A 20,577-nucleotide genomic window follows, 5' to 3' on the forward strand; every position below is an offset into this window, starting at 1 on the left:
AGTGAGAAGAGGGGTGGGACTAAAACAGCAGACGTTATTAATAGACTAGAAGACAGTGAGTGCAACAATTAAAACAAAAAAATCATAGTAGAAGAGAAATGACCAGGAAGATTTTGACTAATACATTTCATAGACAGACTTCTTCAGTTGGAAGGAAGAGAACAACTGGGGGAAACGTCCAGAGAACGAAGGGGAAAGAAGAATGAAGACACTGTGGGAATAAGTGGTAACATCTAAGTCTGCCACACAATGCTGGTTGTTGGGAACAGTTGGCTGTTTGAGGTTCCTTTGGTTCCTTTTGTGTGTGCACTGATCCGGTTTCCTAAGCTGCTGACTGACTTACGCACCTTGACTGATACACCGGTGAGAGGTCTTCTGGGATCTGAACTCCCAAGGGGTCTGTAAAGACGTGCTCCGTGTACACGCCGGTCTGGGAGACGTCCACGGTGTCTTCGGCTGACCCTGCATTGCCTTCTGTGGCTTCAGTGGCTTCTTCTGCTGTTGGAACATTTTCATCAATCTCACTACTTTCTGCTTCCTTTTCTAAAAAATAAATAAAACATGCTAACCATGTTTGACCTTTCCTCCCAATAACTTCCTTACATAAACCCTTGCTATAGAATTCCACTCCAGCTATCCCCTCCTCCTCTGCACTAGATCATGAAATTGAGAATTCTTGATTTTATTTAACAGTCATGACAGTATCTTCTTGAAGTTCTTCCATTCTCATTACTTGAAGATCTAAATGAAGTCCACACTGAGGCATCTGGAATAGGCTCAGACCCTACACAAACGGTGAAGAAGGAGAGCTGTACCTGGTGGCTTTTCTGTCACTGGCGAAGCACTGTTCGTACTAGAGGAGGTGGCAGCTGCTGTCACACCCTCTGCAGAACAACCAACCACTGTGATGCCTCCCAACAGGCTGTCTGTCTCTGCTGAGCTGTTGCTTGTCGTGCTTCCACATAAAGACGCTTTATCTACCTGTCCAGATTCTGAAAGCTCTTCTCCTGCAGGGTAGTCTGTTTCTCGTGCTCCTAAAAAGAACAAGATAAACCTTCTTTAATGTTAAGTAAACTCATATAACTAAGCATTTTCTCCATAAAAGCAACTATAGGTTTGTAATGGGTGTATACAGATAAGACAAATAGTTATTTGAATATACTGCCAAGTTAATAGCTTTAACATTTTTTAAACTAACCTTCACAAAATGGGAAAGTAGCTGAAAAAAATTAAGATAATACTTCTTTTAATACACACATAAGCAAACATGAAAATGTTAGAAATATTTCTGTTTGGTATACAAGCTCCTAAACAGACATCTAATGAGCTTAAAACTAATGAAATCTGATTATAGTATATCTGACAAGTTATCAAAAAAATTTTGCTATTTGAAATACTTCTGTCCACCACTATTAAAAATTAATCACCTTACCCTGACCAGGTAGTGGCACAGTAGATAAAGCATCAACCTGGGACACTGAGGACCCAGGTTCGAAAACCTGAGGTCGTCAGCTTGAGCACAGGCTCATCCGGCTTGAGCACAATATGATCACAGATATGAACCGATGGTCGCTGGCTTGAGCAAGGGGTCACTGGTTCTGATGAAACCCCCCCAGTCAAGGCATATATGAGAGAAAGCATTCAATGAACAACTAAAGTGATAAAACTATGAGTTGATGCTTCTCATCTCTCTTCCTTCCTGTCTGTCCATGCCTGTCTGTCCCTCTCTCTGTATCTCTCTCTTGCTAAAAAAAATAATAACAAAAAGAATTAACCACCCTAAATGTATATATAGTGCCTTAAGTATTAGTAAGGCATTTAAAAATTAAGCATTTACAATATAAAGATAAACCTCTTTATTTTATTTTTTTAATTGTTTTTTTTTTTTGTATTTTTCTGAAGCTGGAAACGGGGAGAGACAGTCAGACAGACTCCTGCATGCGCCCGACCGGGATCCACCCGGCATGCCCACCAGGGGCGATGCTCTGCCCACCAGGGGGCGATGCTCTGCCCCTCCGGGGCGTCGCTCTGCCGCGACCAGAGCCACTCTAGCGCCTGGGGCAGAGGCCAAGGAGCCATCCCCAGCGCCCGGGCCATCTTTGCTCCAATGGAGCCTTGGCTGTGGGAGGGGAAGAGAGAGACAGAGAGGAAGGAGGGGGGTGGGGGTGGAGAAGCAAATGGGCGCTTCTCCTTATGTGCCCTGGCCGGGAATCGAACCCGGGTCCCCCGCACGCCAGGCTGACACTCTACCGCTGAGCCAACCGGCCAGGGCCTTAATTGGTTTTAATTTATTGTGTTTACATAGATTCAAGTGTCCTACCGAATAAACCTCTTTAGCTTTTTTAATTTTTACCTTTTTTTTTTAAGTGAGAGTAGGGGAGATAGTGAGGCAGACTGCCGCATGCGCCCCAACTGGGATCCACCTGGTAACCTCCATCTGCGACAAATGCCTGAATTAGCCAAGCTATTTTTAGTGCTTGAGGCTGACATGCTTGCCCCAACCAAGCTATCCTCAGTGTCTGGGGCCATGCTTAAACCAACAGAGCTACTGGCTGTGGGAGGGGAAGGGGGAGAGAGAAAGGAGAGAGGGAGGGGAAGAGAATCAGATGGCTGCTTCTCCTATGTGCCCTGACCGGGAATCAAACCCAGGACATCCATGCACAGGCTGACATTCTATTCACTGAACTACCAGCCAGGGGCCAGCTTTGTTTAGTTTAGAAAGCTGTTTTTATTAGCACATTAAAAGTTTTGGGGGTTTTATTTTTAGAATTTAATTTATTGATTTTATGGGAAGGGGGGTGAAGCAAGAAGTATCAAACTCATAGTTGTTTCACTTTGGTTGTTCACCAATTGGTTGTCATATGTACTTTGACGGGGCAAGCCCAGAGTTTCAAACTGGCGACCTCAGCAGTCCAGGTCGACACTTTACCCACTGCACCACCACAGACCAGGCATAAAAGTTATTATTTTTAATGTGATAGTCAAATATACTATACATGAAATTGGCCTTTTTAACCATTTTTAAGTGTACAATTCAGTGGCATTTACAATGTTGTACAGCCATCAAAACTATCCGTGTCTAAAACTTTCCCATCACCCCAAACAAAATCTGTACCAATTCATTATTCTGCCCCCACCCTTGCCTGGCCCTGGTCATCTACTTGTGTGTCCATGGATATGCCTGGTCTAGATAGTTCATATAAGTAGAATCATACAGTATCTGTCCTTCTGTGTCTCGTTTTTTTTTTTTTTTAATTGATTTATTTTTAATTTTTATTTTTTTACAGAGACAGAGAGATAGAGAGAGGGATAGATAGGGACAGATAGACAGGAACAGAGAGAGATGAGAAGCATCAATCATTAGTTTTTCATTGCAACACCTTAGTTATTCATTGATTGCTTTCTCATATGTGCCTTGACCGTGGGCCTTCAGCAGACCGAGTAACCCCTTGCTCGAGCCAGCGACCTTGGGTCCAAGCTGGTGAGCTTTTGCTCAAACCAGATGAGCCCACACTCAAGCTGGTGACCTCGGGGTCTCGAACCTGGGTCCTCTGCATCCCAGTCTGACACTCTATCCACTGCGCCACCGCCTGGTCAGGCTGTGTCTCGGTTGTTTTAATTAGCATAATGTTTCTAAGGTTAATCCCTGTTGTAGCATGTATCAGAATTTCATTCCTTTTTAAGTAATATTTCACTGTGTGTATATATCACAAACCTCTGTAATTTTTAAACCAGTGTTGTAACATAGGTTTAATCCAAAACTTTAGAAACCTTTTCCTTATTCTAATCCATCTAAATATCGTAAATCCTTATGCTCTGACTCACAGTCATCTTAACATTACCTCTATTTCATTTTCTTCACAACATCTGAAAATGCCCAGTTTAGTCATTTGTTTAGTTTAGTTTTGGTCTTCCCCAACTAGAACATAGACGCCAGGAGAGAGAACATAAACCCCACGGCGCGGCCGGAGCGTACTTCCATCTCCAGGAAGCCAGCGAGGTCGTGCAGAGGAAGTGCTGACAGAGGGAAGAGAGGCCCAGCTCACTCTTACCTGGGACGCTTGCGATACACAGAACATGAGAGTTGCAGACAGTGAAACTGTCTAGGATGTTGCCTGGCTGGATGGCATCAATAATGATAACTTTTGTGGCTGAATGAGTGCTGGTACAGATCCAGACGAGACTAGATAATTCCTCTTGATTTTTTAACTCCTTCTGCTGTTCCTGCATAGGCAAAGTAAGAAAAATAAAGGTTTAAAATGACGTATGTGCAACTAGTCATAAAGCTATGCAATTACAGTCAAGGGCAGTACTATTTCAAGTTTATTTCCAGATGATTTAACAAGCTGAGCCTGACCAGGAGGTAGCAAAGTGGATAGAGCATTGGCCTGGGATGCAGAGGACCCAGGTTCAAAACCCCAAGGTCGCCAGCTTGAGCACAGGCTCACCAGCTTGAGTGCGAGGTGGCTAGATTGAACGTGGGATCATAGACATGATCCTATGGTCTCTGGCTTGAACGCAAAGGTCACTGGCTTAAAGCCCAAGGTCGCTGGCTTGAGCCCAGCAAGGCAAGTAGCTTGGCCAGAGCCCCTTAGTCAAGGAACGTATGAGAAAGCAATCAATGAACAAGTTGATGCTTCTCATCTCTCTCCCTTCTGTCTATCTGTCCCTATCTGTCCCTCTCTTTGTCTGTCTCTCTCACAAAATAGAAATAAAAAATAAAAAGCTGACAACCCAGCCCTGGCCAGTTGGCTCAGCAGAACGTTGGCCCAGCATGTGGAAGTCCTGGGTTCAATTCCCGGTCAGGGCACACAGGAGAAGTGCCCACCTGCTTCTCCACCCTTCCCTCTCTCCTTTCTCTTTATCTCTCTCTTCCCCTCCTACAGCCAAGTCTTCAATGGAGCACAGTTGGCCTGGTGCTGAGGATGCCTCAGTGGCCTCTGCCTCAGGTGCTAGAATGGCTCTGGCCACAAAGGAGCAACGCCCCAGATGGGCAGAGCATCACCTCCTGGTAAGCATGCCAGGTGGATCCTGGTCAGGCTCATGCAGGAGTCTGTCTGACTGCCTCCCCACTTCTAACTTCAGAAAAATACACACACAAAAAAAAAGCTGACCCCCCGACTTGGGGTTGGACAGATACTGCACATCTGTCATGCTCTAAATGCCCACAGAGGATGCTGGTTATCATTCCTTCTGGTAGCTGTGTAACATGGAGATGACCTGAACACGACCCATGGCTACCGGAGAGCTTAGAAACCACCTTATAACTAAACTGTGGGAGAGCTGAAAGGTGCTCTTCATGAAAGAAATAAAACTGGTGTCTTCACATTCTAAAAAAAAAAAACAAAACCAAAAATACAAATACCTTTCCACATTAATCAGGAGACTAAAAACTAGCAGTTAAAGCAGATCAGTGACAAAAATGCTTTGTACCTGGACCATGAGAGTTAATTACACAGGTACATGCATTTGTCAAAACTCTGAACTGGCCTGACCAGGTGGTGGCGCAGTGGATAGAGTGTCGGACTGGGATGCGGAAGGACCCAGGTTCGAGACCCCGAGGTCGCCAGCTTGAGCGCGGGCTCATCTGGCTTGAGCAAAGAGCTCACCAGCTTAGACCCAAGGTCGCTGGCTCCAGCGGGGGGTTACTCGGTCTGCTGAAGGCCCAGTCAAGGCACATGTGAGAGAGCAATCAATGAACAACTAAGAAGTCGCAACGCGCAACAAGAAACTGATGATTGATGCTTCTCATCTCTCTCCGTTCCTGTCTGTCTATCCCTGTCTATCTCTGCCTCTGTAAAAACAAACAAACAAAAAACAAACAAATAAACAAAAAAAAAACCTCTGAACTGTACATATTTCAAGTACATACATCACTGTATGTAAAATATATCTCAATAAAATTGATTTTTAAAAGAGAGAGCCTGGCCTGTGGTGGCGCAGTGGATAAACCTTCAACCTGGAATGCCAAGGTTGCCAGTTCGAAACCCTGGGCTTCCCTGGTCAAGGCACATACAACAAGCAAGCAATGAACAACTAACATGAAGCAACTATGAGTTGATACTTCTCATTCCATGCTCCCCTTTCTCTCCTGTCTCTGTAAAAACCAATAAATAAAGTATTTTTTTTAAAAGAGAGAAAGGGTAAGGAGTAAGCAGGGCATAGTAATCCCAATCAGAAGCTGAACCCAGAAGTAAGTTTTGGACCAAAGAGCTAAACTCACAGTCCAGACACTGGGAGGTCACGTGTTCGCGCACACACTTTACCTTAAGTTCCTGATCGAGCTTGTCTAAACTGCTCTGAGACGCGCTCCGCTGTTTACTGCCTTCTGTATCCAAGCCAGCAACATCCTTGTAAAATACACTTGCTCCAACAACAGAACCGCCGTCCCTGGTCTTCCCACCAGATAAATTGACTCCAACAGCACACCACAGCTTTTAGGGTGGAAAAAAAGGTATTAAATCTCTTTCTCTCTAAAAACGTTTAGAATGTTTCGTATTTTCTTGAAAAGTCTACCGATTATAAATCTAGGTCTTTAATATTCAAAGTATCCTAGTTTAAAACTACAAAATAAATAAATTGATCCACAAAAGTAGGATTTAACATTTCTGTTTAAAAAAAAATCTATTTTAGGAAGTAGCTCCTTTAACTTCAAAATTATTTCACTGGCCTGACCCGTGGTGGCGCAGTGGATAAAGCATCAACCTGGAACACTGAGGACACCAGTTCGAAACCCTGGGCTTGTCAGTCAAGGCACATATGGAAGTTGATGCTTCCTGCTCCTCTCCCCCTTCTCTCTCCATCCTCCTTCTCTAAAATGAATAAATAAAGTCTTTAAAAAATTAATTTACCTTCATTGATGTATCTTTTTCATCTAGAGGTCTGAGATAGACAGGCACAGGTAGATTTTTCATCTTATTTTCCCCCTGACCATTGGTTACCTAGCAATTGGGTAGGGGAGAGAAGGACATGTGGGTTCACCTGGTCAAAAGCGAACTTCCAGAACCACTGAGACATGGGCAAGCACTGCTAGTTCTTATTTTCTCTCTGAAATTGAGCTCAAGCTAATGCCATTCTTACTTGAAAAGTGAGAAAGTCAAGTAGCAACGAGAGAAAATGAACAAGATTCTATAGGATCTCAGAAGACCTACACTGGTTCACACGTGGGTGGGAAGTGGAGAGTGTGTGTGCGCTTGCGCGCGCATGTGCCAAATCTTTTGGAAACTGAGTACGAATTAGTCAGGTAAAGCTCCTCCTGAAGACCTGCACTGAGTTTGAGAGGTTCCATGCCAATGGCTTTTTAAAACTTTTAAACAGTAAGATACTGTTTGTCAAAAATGAAATCTTTAGACACTAAAACAGAACTGGATACCCCGAAGTCCCACACACTCATCCACCTCCTGTAGCCCCGCCCCCTCACACCGGAGGCATCTCTTTCAGCTCCGGGCTGGTACAACAGCCCGAAACCCACCGCCCTCCACACTGCTTGGACCAGCCGAGTGCAAGCATCTGGAAGGAGCGGGTCTGCGGTGTGAGGTCGGCTCCCTGCACGCCTAGCCCCTGCGTTTCCCACGGGATGCTCTGCCACGTTCGCACGTACCTGCTTGTACTTCTGAGGCAGGCTCCAGCCGAAAGCCTGCACTCGACCGTCTTCCTTCTGAACGTGAGCCTTCACCTGACGATACTGTTCTCTCTTTTGTTCTCTGCGTGAGGCTAAACTAGCTTCAGTTCTAAAAGAAAAAGAAAGTTCCTTTTTAAATTAGGTGAATATAACAGCAGTTCTGCTGCTCAAACAGCAAAGTAACAACATAAAAATGACTTGGCTTCAGATTCGTTTACTTCAGACTAAGATTCCTCCTTATAAAGTGTTATTATATCAAAGTAGGTCTTTTAAAATTATGCAGTGAAGACCGTGTCCAAGTTTTCACAGGTTAGCAAGCAGCCTGTTGTATTGAACCAGCCATCAAATTTCTATCAGGCTGTAGATTTTGGCTATATGAAAGGCTTCTTTCCTTTTCCTTTGTTCATTCAACAGATATATATGGAGAATTCTAATGCCAAGGAATGTGCTAGAAGTGACTGAAGACCAATAAATCAACTTCCTCTTAGGAAGGTAATATAGGTTAACAAATTAACTCCAATAATTTGTTTCAGAAGACAGATAAATAAACTGACTTGGCAAGCTTTACAGCTATGGAGCAAAATAATATGAAAATAATCCTGAAAAGAATTTGTCTTTCTCTGGGCCACTGAAATTCTTTTTGTTGGGTGACTTGCTATGTATCTCATAGTTAACAAGTGTACCTCTGCGTCAGACGCTTTACTGTATAATGTGATACTGTATAATGTGACCGTAACACCTCTGACGTAGGTTATCATACTCATTTCACTGGCAGAGGAAATGGGGCTCTCAGAGGTTCGTGTACCAAGTTCACGTCCCTAATAAGAAGCAGAGTCAGGATGAACAACCAAGTCCTTATAACACCAAAGGAAGTGTTCAAACATTTAGGATAAAAGAGCATATAAGCCTTTAGCATTTCTATCAATATCTATCAATGTTGTCATACCAGCAAAAAAAGACATTAAAAAAATCTTCCTCTTTATGAAAACTGAAATGCAATTTTCCTAAAAGGTATTGACTCCATGTAATTTACTTAAAGATAGCAAGTTACAGAAATGGTATAGATTTTTCTGAACACTTCCAGCTGATCTAACACACGGCAAGAATATTCAGAACTGTATAGTTATCACGGGCATCACCACTAGTCCGGACAACACTTACTCTTCACTAAGGAAGTCAAAGGCTTTGGACTTATCCCCAGGGAGCTGAGATAAGGTGCTGCTTCTTTTCTTGACAGAAGGTGTAACATGAGAGGTGGGTGCATTATACTTCAGGTTAACAGGTGGTTCAGGCTTCTTAGCAGTATTACTTGAGGAGCTGAAAAGTCGGCTGAAACTAAAAAGAAAAAAGTGAATGTGTGTTTGTCCACACGTTCTTACATGCTCCATCAAGAACAATCCATAATTTTGCACAAATTCCAGAGTGCTTTCACAAAGCCAAACAAAAGTTTGTAGCCACACAGTGCAGCCTTAGCAAGAACTCACAGCCAAGTGCAGACATTCAGGAAAGAGAAACTACTGCCTAGTATGGCGAATCCCTGTTCTTCAATTAGCCATTCCCATAACGAAAGGAAGAAGCTGTGACGTACGGGATCTCTTTGTAATGAAGAATAAAACAGGATGGTTGATTTAGCTAGCTCCTAGCCAGTGCCATGTGAGGGGGGCTGTTACACAGCAAGGTCATGGCTGCACGGTATAAACAGAAGCCTGGTATGCCAGTTCAAAAAGTAGTTACAATGAAGTACTAGGACACATATTACCATATTACCACACACCTTACACACTTTCTTAGTAAACTCAACTTAATTAACTGTTTTCATATCCATTAAAGGAAAAAAAAATCAATACTTCTATTAAATAGCAGATTCACCAAAAAGGGTAAATATTAAGCACACTAAACACACAGTACTTCTAGCATGAACATAATTCAAATCCAAAACCGACATACACACAAGACTCAAACCCCACAAACACTAAATTTCTAATCCTCGCTTTGTAAAGTTCCTTCTAACACACAATAAGTGAATTGGTCACTTATTAATGGGATCCAGGTAATTATCAACTCTATGAATACTTCCCCATTATTGTTTTAAGTTATCAGAGGATTCCATCAAACACATAACCAAAGCAATGCAGCTCACGACAGCAATACTTCTGTCCTCAAGAACAGCCTTACCGAGCCGGCACGCTGCATATCAAAAGGAGAAAGTTCAGTTTAGCTATATTCCCCAAATTCAAGAAGGGGGGACGGAGAGGGGAGAGAGGAGCTAAGGAAGGGAGGAGACACCAAATCATTCTTGAAAATAAATTCTGACTGTATTCTTGTCTCAAAGTGCTATCCGTCTTTAATAATTTTTTGATACTTACAACTGCCAGATGCTTGACCTTTTTTTTTCCTGCATGGCTGGATTTTCTCTTGATGCTCTACATGAAAGAAGAAAGAAAAAGATTTGTTATCAGTGAGGTGTTCTAGCTTTCGAGAACCAAGGACCAAAGAAGTCTATGGGCTACAGAGGAGAGTCGGCTATGAAATTCTGCAAGTATTCAATAGTTCCTCTGACCTGGCGTGTCGGTCTGGCAAAGCTGCAACAGCTAAAATAAAACAGCACTCCTGCCACAAAGAGCTAAACCCACTGACAGAGACCAGACTGTTACCTGTGCTAGACAGAGAGCCAACATAATATTTTAAAATTTCTATTGAAGAGAAATCCTCCTCTTTCTCCCTTTTATCAAAATATACTGCCTTGTCAGTCTGCCTTTACATAGAGGGCCGAATCATCTTACCCTCCCAGCGCTCACACAAATTTTACTGTTCAAAATGGGTCATTTTTCACAGGACTAAAACTGTTCCATCACTGGAAAGGTAACCAGAGAAGCTGCTAAACTAGATTGATAGGTAATTCAACAAAAATTCAGAAAATAAGGCGTTTCAAACTGATTCAGTAAGATGGGAAGGCTTCTGCCATCACTATAAGAGCCTCAGCTTCCATTTTGAAAAAAATAAAAACATTTTTAATTTAATGAAAAAAATGAAAAGTAAGCTACCAATTTTTCACCTGTTAATTATCACTCAGCTGCTAGAATTAAAAAGAGCAATGGCGTCAGTTTTAAAATCATTTATTCATTACTATTTATTTAATATACATTAAATGCTGGAGTTAAGAACACATTTCTTAGGACACTAGTTTTTTTGTATAATAAGTAAAGATTAGAATACTAATCTCCTTCCTTCTTGGTAGCTACATATATATACACAATTATAATTTTAGCAAATTGCAAATATTCTATACAAAAGAATTCTAGTATAACATTGGTAAAGGATATATAAGCTGCTAAATACATGACATAATCATAAGAAAGTAAAAGTGGGAGGTTGGAAAATATGTCCATAAACTTTAAAAGAATGTGTATGTGTGTGCTATGACTAGTCAATCTGATGTGACAGTCCAAATTCAAACTGTGGGCAAATGGGGGGGGGGCGGGTAACTAATGTACAAACTCATGAGCTCTTCCTAAATGAAAGGAATACTGTTATGAGAACTGACCAGTAGATGGCAGCATCAGAGGTGAGGTGTAAGATCCAATTGACAAAGATTTCAATGGATGGCTTTTGCATGAAGTCAAAAAAGTAGTGAAAATTCCAGTTGGAGCACTTTACAGAAAGATACTGAATAAAAATGATTACTTCCTATGTGGCATTGAAAGTCTTAAGTTTTCCTGACATTACTGCAAAACCAGTGTCAATTTCTATAGTCTACTGAAAAATAAACATCATGCCTAAATATAATTTTAGAAGTATTTTAGAAGTTGTGGAAACATTTTCCAAGAGCCCTTTTATGTATGTATGTATGTATGTATGTATGTATATATTTTTCCGAAGTGAAAAGTGGAGAGGCAGAGAGACAGACTCCCGTAGGCACCCGACCAGGATCCACCTGGCAAGCCCACTAGAGGGCGATGCTCAGCCCATCTGAGCCATTGCTCCTTTGCAACCGGAGTCATTCTAGCACCTGAAATGGAGGCCATGGAGCCATCCTTAGTGCCCAAGCCAACTTTGCTACAATGCAGGCTTGGCTGCAGGAGGGGAAGAGAGAGATAAAAAGAAAGTTGAGGGGGAGGGGTGGAGAAGCAATGGACGCTTCTCCTGTGTGCCCTGGCTTGGAATTGAACCTGGGACTTCCACACACCTGGCCAATTCTCTACCACTGAGCCAACCAGCCAGGGCCTGAGCCTTTTTATTTTTTAATTTATAGTGTTGACATGGTTTCAATTCACCAAGAGCCCTTTAAATGGACCAAAAGGTACCCACTTTGATCACATTCTGTTACTAATTCCAAGTGTTACTTAATAAAGTCTCTCCTAGTAAACAGAGCGAGGGACTTGGATCCGCAAAGGCAGGACTCTAATTCTGAATGAAGGAATACCGAATTGCTGGGAAGCAATTCTAGGAAAATACCAGAGGTGCTTCTCATACAAACCGAATCATCTCTGTCCATCGAACAGCTTCCTGAAGCTCCATCAGTCTCTCTTTATATTGGTTTCTCTCCATTAGAACACGGGCCATTTCTACTCTAGTAAACCGCTTCCTCTGGGCTGTAGGAATATCGCTCTATAATGAAAAGAAGACTATAGATCACTCTGGAAGCCTATATCTGTTTTGGTGTTATCTCAGACTTAAGCAAAATCTTTCAGCTTTTAAACATTCCTTAATTTTTAACCTAATGGATCACTTTAAAATGGCCTTATGAAAATAAAATCAGTAAAAAAATACAAGATGAAGACAACTGTATTAACCAGAATTATTGTTAGGAAGACTAAGGAATATGAGTATGGTGAAACCCCAAAGGGGCATGCTTAGGTCAACTTCCTTTTATTGCTGATTTCTAAGAGGAAGGTGAGATCAACTGCAAAACACGCACAGTTTGGATCAAAGCTGAAAGGCCTGGAACAGGAAGAAGGAGGCTGAGAGCAGTTGCTTCCTTTGTCCTGCCATAGAACTTGGCCTCTCCTTTAAATAAAAGTCGGACCACAAATAATTAAAGGAGTCCACAATACAGCAATCCCACTAGTAGTTATATATACCCTGGGAAAACCCAGGAGACTTGCACTGAGAATTAAACCGTACTTTGCATGAATACATACATGTTGGTATGATAAAATTATTTTTATTTAAGGTGAGAAAATGATAAATACAGGACAGCAGTTTCGTCTGGAGGGAAGGACTACCAACCCGGTAGCTTCAGTGTTTGAAAATGTTCCAGTTGTCAGATTGGTAGTGGATTCATAATGTTAACTTACTATAATGACAAGTTATTAGTTACAACTAAGTTATGTTACGTATATATTAATATTTTTATGTATCAAATGTTATATTAAAAAATAAAGAGATTGCAGGGGCACCAACTAATCATTCTGTCCATGACGCCGATAGAGCTCGACTGATGCTTAAGCAGCAAACTCCTGTTACAGAAATGGTAACCCAACAGAATAGCTAGTATGCTCATAATACTGACAAGAAGCTCATAGTTATTCTTTTGTGTTTAAATACATTGATAATATTATGGGCTAATGGCCTAGCATTAAATGCCAGACTTTATCTTTTTATGTTTAATGCTATTAAACAATTTTTATTATTAAGCTTTCATATCATCCAAATTTGGAGCCAAATAAACAAAAAAACTCAAAAATGTCCCAGTTGGTCCATGAGCTTGAACATGCAGACACAGGTCAGAGCTCAGAGCACAGAGCCCAGGAGAAAAACAAGCACATCACATGTAGCTAGAAAGCTCTGCTTCTCAATGACCAGACACGTCTTCTGACTTTTTAAAAAATCTTTATAAAACTATATGCAAAGCTTAATTACTAAGACTCCCCCCAAATACCAAAATGTGCCAGGTAAGAAAAGGGTCCAGAACGGAAACCTACGTCGTCGTCGTCTTTTGCTTTCTGCCTTGCATCTTCAGCTTCTGCACGTGCTCTAACAGGGAAAAACAAAACCAGGTTATGTGAGTTCAGCTCCTTTTCATAGAGCGGAAGAGTGGAGCAAAACTTTTAACCATCACTAAATGATTGTTTTTCTATTTCTAAACAGAGTCTGTATTTAGCTGCCCTCATTTAGGGGAATATTATCATAGCACTGTACTAGGAAAATAAACAGGTATTAAAGGTTGGGTTAAAGAAAACAATGTTTCTGATTTCCTTTTTAGCAATATTTGAACAGTTCTTTTTTTCACATCAGAACAAACACAAAAACGCCAAGATTCCGTAAATGCAGGGGTCTGCCCCCAGCAGAGGCAGTGGGAGGTGAGGGGAGGGGGGCTTCTCCCGCCCGGGCAGCCCTGCCCCCCCACGGGCTGAGCATTCCAGAGGCCCAGGCTCGGGGTTACCGTACAGCCCCACAGGCCCCCCCCTCGGACAGGTCGGTCTGGAGCACCCAGTGAGAACCTACTTCCGCAGCTCCTCCTCCAGCTCTCGGTTCCGCTCCTCCAGCTTCAGTTTGGCGTGTTTCACAGCCTCCAGCTCCCCCTGCAGCACGTCCTTCTCACACGTCAGCTCGTCCACTCTTGCTATCAAGTCATTCTTCACAACGTTCAAAGCATTTCTAAGGAACACATTTCCAGTGCATCATTACAAACAAATATCCTTTCGAACTTTCGGCTTATTCTGCTGTAGACTAAAGTACTGTACAATCATAAAGCTAAATAACTGAATACTTCAAAGACATTCTATCTAATGTTGTTGGTGGACAAAAATAAAAGGAAACACAAAGCAATGGTCTAATAGCATCCATAGGGTACTGGCGTTAATAAGTTCTGAAGAGGTTACCTAATCAACAGAGTGAAATTAATACTTGTATTTACCTTTAACAATTAAGGAGAAAAAAATCTGAACTAGAAAAAAAGATCTAAGAACTAATTCCTTTTGGGTATAGTGGGCACAGGACTTCATTATAGAGGCATTGTTTTCGATATACACAAATGCTCCAAAGCTGCTCTAACACAACTCATTAACAATGGGCCTGACCTTTTCCATATGACCGGGACCTACCCCACTAAACAAGACTCCACTGTGTCTGAGGGCCTAGACCACACACATTGCACCTGAGAACCTGCAACTATGGTGGGGAACTCTGAAGAGATGGGCTGGGTACAGAGCGAAACATTTATGTAGAAATAAAAGAAATCCCAGGAAAAGAGATAAGAAAATAGACATGCTTGGGAGGGAACCAAACAAGCACAGGACACATCCAGAATATTAGCAGAAAGCCGGGACACCTGTGTAGTGGAAAGGGATGAAAATCTCTGCAAACCCCTGAGCAGTAAAAACTACTCACCCATGAAATTAGGTCCCATTACTTGTGTGTGTGCGCGCATGCGCACACACGTACACACACACACACACACACACACACACGCCCACACACAGAAGGGGAATAAGAAGGGGCAGTTGCTGAATTAAAAAAATGTCATTGCCTTAGACAAAAAGAAAATTCAGTATCTTCTCTTCCTTATTAAAATTTTACATATATGTTACTTACTTGGTTTCCAACAATTGTGTATTTTCTAATATGAGATTCTCAACTTCACGACCCATTCCTAGCAAAAGAAAAAGGATAAAAACTGAAAATAAATTTATCAAAAATTACTTAAGCTTGGACTCTATAGTGCAAATTTTATTTTATAAAATTTCTCTCTCCCTTAGTAATCTCATTTTGTCTATAATTTCATTTGATATCTCTACTTGAGTGGATTATAAAGTTATAATTTTCCATCACAAAACAAAGCTAAAGATTTTGTTAGCCATATCTTTATAACCGTTAATTGTCATTTTCTTGTAATATTTCAAAAGATCAAAGACTTTTTTTTACAAATATTCTAAAATGGTAGCAGTATTTAGGGGGGAAAAAAGGAAACAGTATTAATATGGATCAGAAATAATTTCCAAATCACAGAGTGGTATTTTAGGTTTTTGCCTAAAAATTAGGCCTCATTCATAGAGAACAGGCCAAAACAAGGCCAAAGAAAGACGAAACCCCATCGCAGATGAAACCTTACCAAAGAAATTATGGTCTTATAGCCCATGCATTCCATGTAAAGCAAAAACAGAGAACAAGAAATGTTTTATGTAAGAAATAGCATGAAAACAGATCATTAATCTGTAAAGTTTTATGCATGATATGAAAAACATCTGGGATCACAATGCTATGATTTAATGCATAATGATGTGCAAAAGACAGAAATTACAATGATTTCCTTCATTCATAAGGATGCTCAGATAGGTTACACCTAAAACAATGCTTTCCCAATTCTTTTGCATAATAAAGTTGAATATAATGAGACTGAGAACTCCAGCTCAGTAATGTTTCTTCAAAGTGCAACATCTGAAATGATCATGTTCAGTTGCCACTTTATAGAATTGCATTTAATAATTTAATGAGTACTGTGAGGTAGGCAGGTAGAGCATTCAATACAAGATCCAATGTAGTGATCTTTAGGAAGGAAAAAGCTATTTAATTCATTACTCATAAGAAAAAGAAGAAATAAAAGAACACACTAGGGAATATACCTCAAAAGTTACAAAAACAAACAAACAAAAAATCAAAGATAAACAAAACCAAAACCCATTGCTCACTTACCCTAAGCTAATGTTGGAAAATCACACACAATGAAATATTCACGACCCAGCTAAATAGGAAAATATTTCTAAAGAAAACTATGTAAGAATTAACATGTCCCTTATTTTTAAAAGAGTAGAATGACTTAAAGATAATTTAACACAAAACCAACCTAGGAATGTAAAAATTCAATGCTCACAAATGGACTCAGATTTTGTCCATATTATAATGATCTCAAATGTTCTCAAAGATCAGGATACTTCTACCATGAAGAATTATGTATCAGAAATAGTGCTTATTTAATCATATATCTACATATTCTCCAAAAACTGAAAATAAAAACTAAAAAAGTTTCCATATTCCAATTCCAAAATGAATTTTGGTGGGATGTTGAAATATTTGCTTTAAACATCAATGTTAACTTTTCAATAAAGCTATAGAGTCAGAAGAAATAAAGTTTACATTTGTCTTAAAAAGCTTGTATGATGACATGTTTGCTATAAGCTCTCAAGCACATAGAGAAATATGCATAACAGCTGAAAATATATGCAAGGCACAAAAAACAGCTGAGCAGAAAAAAATATGAGAAAGCATTAAATGAAACAGCAGCCAAGAACACCTAGCTTAAAAAGCAATATATTAAAGTATTTAAAAGCATACACACCAGAATATTCCCCTGGGTGAGCAGCCCAAGAGAAAAAATGAAAGAGAACCTCAATTAGATTGTTTTCAGAAAGTAAGATCTACACTCCCATTTTGAAGTGAGGAGACAATAAAATTGAAAAGATGTGCAGAAACCATTAACTAAACACAATAACGTTTAAATATTATGAATATAAAAAACTAAAGTATGTATTATATGGGAATCACATCCTATAATGAAGTTTCTAAAGTTTACACATTCTCAATGAAGAATTCTCTTAAAATCTGGTGTATAAATTTAATACATCATCAAAAGAATTGTCCAAAACTTTCACTTTGAAATATATTACTAAACACCAACTCAGTGCCCCATTTCTATTCAAGACTTAAACCAAGCATAAACTTAGGTCTAACATATTTGGAAACTCTACCTAACAAAACAAGACAAAAACTGCCTGGTAGTTTTCAAAATCACAGACACGCCATTTGGATTTTAGCTTTGAGTTTCAAGTTAGGTCCATAGATGGGCTTCTGAATTATCTGTTAATCTCTTAAGAATGTGCACACAATTTTATCTAGGTCTGTATGGGCATTTTCCAGAAGTCCATTGATCTCTACAAATTCTGCAGTAAAGGAGTTTTAACTCCAAAGGGCAAAGAATCACAGATTTAGAGGTGAAACAAAACTGTTAGGATTTATTTAGGAATCCATTCACTTAGTTGCTGTGCAATGTACTGAAGACTCAACAGTGAGCAAAATATACAGCTGTCTTGGCCACATTGAGCTTCCAGTCTATCTAAGGAGGTAGGTACATAGAGAATCATAGTCAAGTATGAAGAATGGCATAATAAAGCAAATGCAGTGCTATGAGAAAACATTTCAGGGACAACCATGCTTTAACTAGGGGATCAAGATGGAATTCCAGGAGGAGGATGTGCCAGTTAAGCAGAGGTAAGACAAAGGCAGATAATACAGATTTTTTTTTTTTTTAAAGAAAGGAAGCAAACAATTCTTTGTAACTGGTTGTGAGGAAAGAAGGAGAGATCTAGAATGGAGAACTGAGGCTATTCATTCACTGAGTTAGTACAAGTTGCTAAAAGATCCCTGGAATCCCTGTCTCTCTACCTCTCTCTTTCTCTCTCTGTCAGTCTCTTGCTTAAAAAAAAAAAATGAGGTTGCCAGCTTGAACGTGGAAACATAGGCATGACCTCAAGGTTGCTGGTTTGAACAAGGGGTCCTTGTCTCAGCTGGAGCCCCCGGGTCAAGGCACATATGAGAAACAACCAATGAATAACTAAGGTGTCACAACTATGAGCTGATGCTTCTCATCTCTCTCCCTTCCTGTCTGTCTCTCTCACTAAAAAAAGAAGAAGAAGAAGAAGAGTCGAGGAGGAGTTGTGGGGGACAAGACAGTGAAGATGACGATGAACTGAACTTCAGGCATGTCAAGTGTAAAGCCCTACACATCATCTTAGAGCTATCTATGGACTGTGTGAAAGTAACAGTCTGGGGCTCTAAAAAAGACCTTGGATGGAGATGAAAACTTTGGAACAATTAGCCATGAAAGTCAAAAAACAGGAGCAAATAAGATGTCCCAAGCCAAGCAGCAGCCTTAGGACTGGAACATGGACATCTGAAAGGTAGAGAAGAGGAGCCTTCAAAGAAGTACAAGAGCCAATGGGGAAAGTGCAGGAAAGCCTGCTATCGCAGAAACCAGCAGAGACAGCTTCAAGACAAGGTTGTTTGAGAAGTCATGTGAGATAAAGGAGAAGGAACCCATGGCTACGGCAAACAAGAAGGCTGCCTGTCAGGCAGGGCAAATGTGCGGGAGGAATGCCCACTCAGGCTGCCAGCGCTCAGAAGCAAGGCGGACTTGGGGACTCTTGCCAGTTAGAAGCAGCCACATTTCTAAGAAGCCTGTTTGTTCACTGACGTGTCAGCGCATCTAGAATCATACCAAGCACCTAACAGGCACTTCAATGATACTGCTGCAGACAAGTGGGACTGGAAGTGAAGAGAAAGATGGGTGTCAGGGTGGGTAGCTACCGAAGCTGGAGGGTTAGAGGAGGGCAGTGGTTTTATTTTTAAGTGGTCAAGACCTGGACATGTTTACATGATAACAAAAAGAAGTTAGAAAAGATAGTGAAGTAGAAGATAGAGAGTACAACCAGGAGAAAGAAAATTCCAGCATAAGGATGCATGAATGTATGATTTATTTACAAGATCCAGAAAAGTGAGTGGAGAAAAGGATCAATAAAAATAAGAATGCACCTGACCAGGCAGTGGCACAGTGGATAGAGTGTCAGAAGGGGATGCGGAGGACCCAGGTTCGAGACCCCAAGGTTGCTGGCTCGAGCAAGGGGTTACTCGGCCTGCTGTAGCCCCACAGTCAAGGCACATATGAGAAAGCAATCAATGAACAACTAAGGTGTCGCAACAACAACAAAAAAACTAATGATTGATGCTTCTCATCTCTCTCTGTTCCTATTTGTCCCTATCTATATCTCTCTCTGACTCTCTCTCTGTCTCTGTATGGAGAGGGAAAAAATTAAGAATGCAAGGGGAAGAGATACCAATCTCTCTTAAACTACTAAAATCAGAAAAAGTAATCTAAGCATTGAGTCCGTGAATAATGATTAAAAAAATGTATAGCCTTGAACAGGAGTTTTATAATAATATGGTAATTAGAAAAATGAATAATGAGTTACAGGAATGGGCTATGTACTTATTTACCAACCCAAGTCAATTAACAAACTTTGGGAAACAATTTTGTTAGTTTATCTACATTTTATTTCATATTAGACCTCAGTTGCTGTAACTGATTTGTACAGAAGAGAAGCCAAGAACAAACACGCGCCTTAGAAATTTCATTTACTGTAATCTGAGTCATTCTAGTAATAAATATACCAATATCTGCAAAAGGGAAAAGATAGTACTTTACCATCTATTTCTTATTTTCAAAGTGGAAAGGAAACCACAGTATCAGGATTCTGCTTTTACCTTGTTTATTATGCTTAATTTTCTGACTTAAAGATGAAAGCTTTCAGAAAATACTTTACTTAAAAGACCACAATTACTTCTAAGTACCATGTGGCTTCTTTACTCTTGACAAGAACAAAGTATAGACTGCTACCTTCAAAAAGTATATTACTCAATATTGGACTCTGAGAACGTAGAGCAGGGTAGTCACCTTTTTATACCTACACCCACTTTGGTATCTCTGTTAGTAGTAAAATTTTCTAACTGCCCATTGGTTCCACAGTAATGGTGATTTATAAAGCAAGTTAAAGCATATAATAATAATTACTTACCAAGTGCTTTATGTGGGATTTTTGCTAAGTTTGGCAGAATAAATCTTTATAAAACAACTTACTATAGTTAAATCTATCTTTTTATTTATACCTTGGTTGCTCCGCTACTGCCCACCATGAAAGCTGGAACACCCACTAGTGGGCAGCAGGGACCAGGTTGACTACCACTGATGTAGAGTGTACAAACTACATTAAAAAGTACTTTGATCTGGTTTAATTCAATGGGACAGCATAAAGGAAATTTTGGGGGTGATATATATGATTCCAGTGGTGGTTACAAAACTCTGTGTATTTGTCAAAACTCAAAATATTCACCAAAAAGAGTGAATTTTACTGCATATAAATTTGATTCTAAATTTAAACATTTAAAAATGCTTCTTTGTAGCATTT

At 40.3% G+C, this 20,577-nt stretch overlaps 1 protein-coding gene across 5 annotated transcripts in view; it reads right to left on the reverse strand.

Moving 5' to 3' along the window:
- Nucleotides 1-20,577, reverse strand: part of SPAG9 (sperm associated antigen 9) — a 142,407-nt gene that overhangs the window by 25,386 nt on the left and 96,444 nt on the right. For 4 of the 5 annotated variants that reach the window (XM_066263975.1, XM_066263976.1, XM_066263979.1 and 1 more), the window contains 12 exons: nucleotides 15,158-15,215; nucleotides 14,069-14,221; nucleotides 13,546-13,597; nucleotides 12,099-12,229; nucleotides 9,988-10,044; nucleotides 8,783-8,956; nucleotides 7,601-7,730; nucleotides 6,852-6,941; nucleotides 6,267-6,434; nucleotides 4,053-4,224; nucleotides 816-1,034; nucleotides 348-543 (listed from right to left, as the gene is read on the reverse strand). In XM_066263975.1, coding sequence (XP_066120072.1) covers nucleotides 348-543; nucleotides 816-1,034; nucleotides 4,053-4,224; nucleotides 6,267-6,434; nucleotides 6,852-6,941; nucleotides 7,601-7,730; nucleotides 8,783-8,956; nucleotides 9,988-10,044; nucleotides 12,099-12,229; nucleotides 13,546-13,597; nucleotides 14,069-14,221; nucleotides 15,158-15,215 — 1,600 coding nt within the window. The remainder of the gene's footprint in view (nucleotides 1-347; nucleotides 544-815; nucleotides 1,035-4,052; nucleotides 4,225-6,266; nucleotides 6,435-6,851; nucleotides 6,942-7,600; nucleotides 7,731-8,782; nucleotides 8,957-9,987; nucleotides 10,045-12,098; nucleotides 12,230-13,545; nucleotides 13,598-14,068; nucleotides 14,222-15,157; nucleotides 15,216-20,577) is intronic. The other variant, XM_066263977.1, reaches the window with a different exon arrangement.

This window comes from Saccopteryx bilineata, chromosome 2 (assembly GCF_036850765.1).
Source record: "Saccopteryx bilineata isolate mSacBil1 chromosome 2, mSacBil1_pri_phased_curated, whole genome shotgun sequence".
Classification (NCBI taxonomy): domain Eukaryota; kingdom Metazoa; phylum Chordata; class Mammalia; order Chiroptera; family Emballonuridae; genus Saccopteryx; species Saccopteryx bilineata.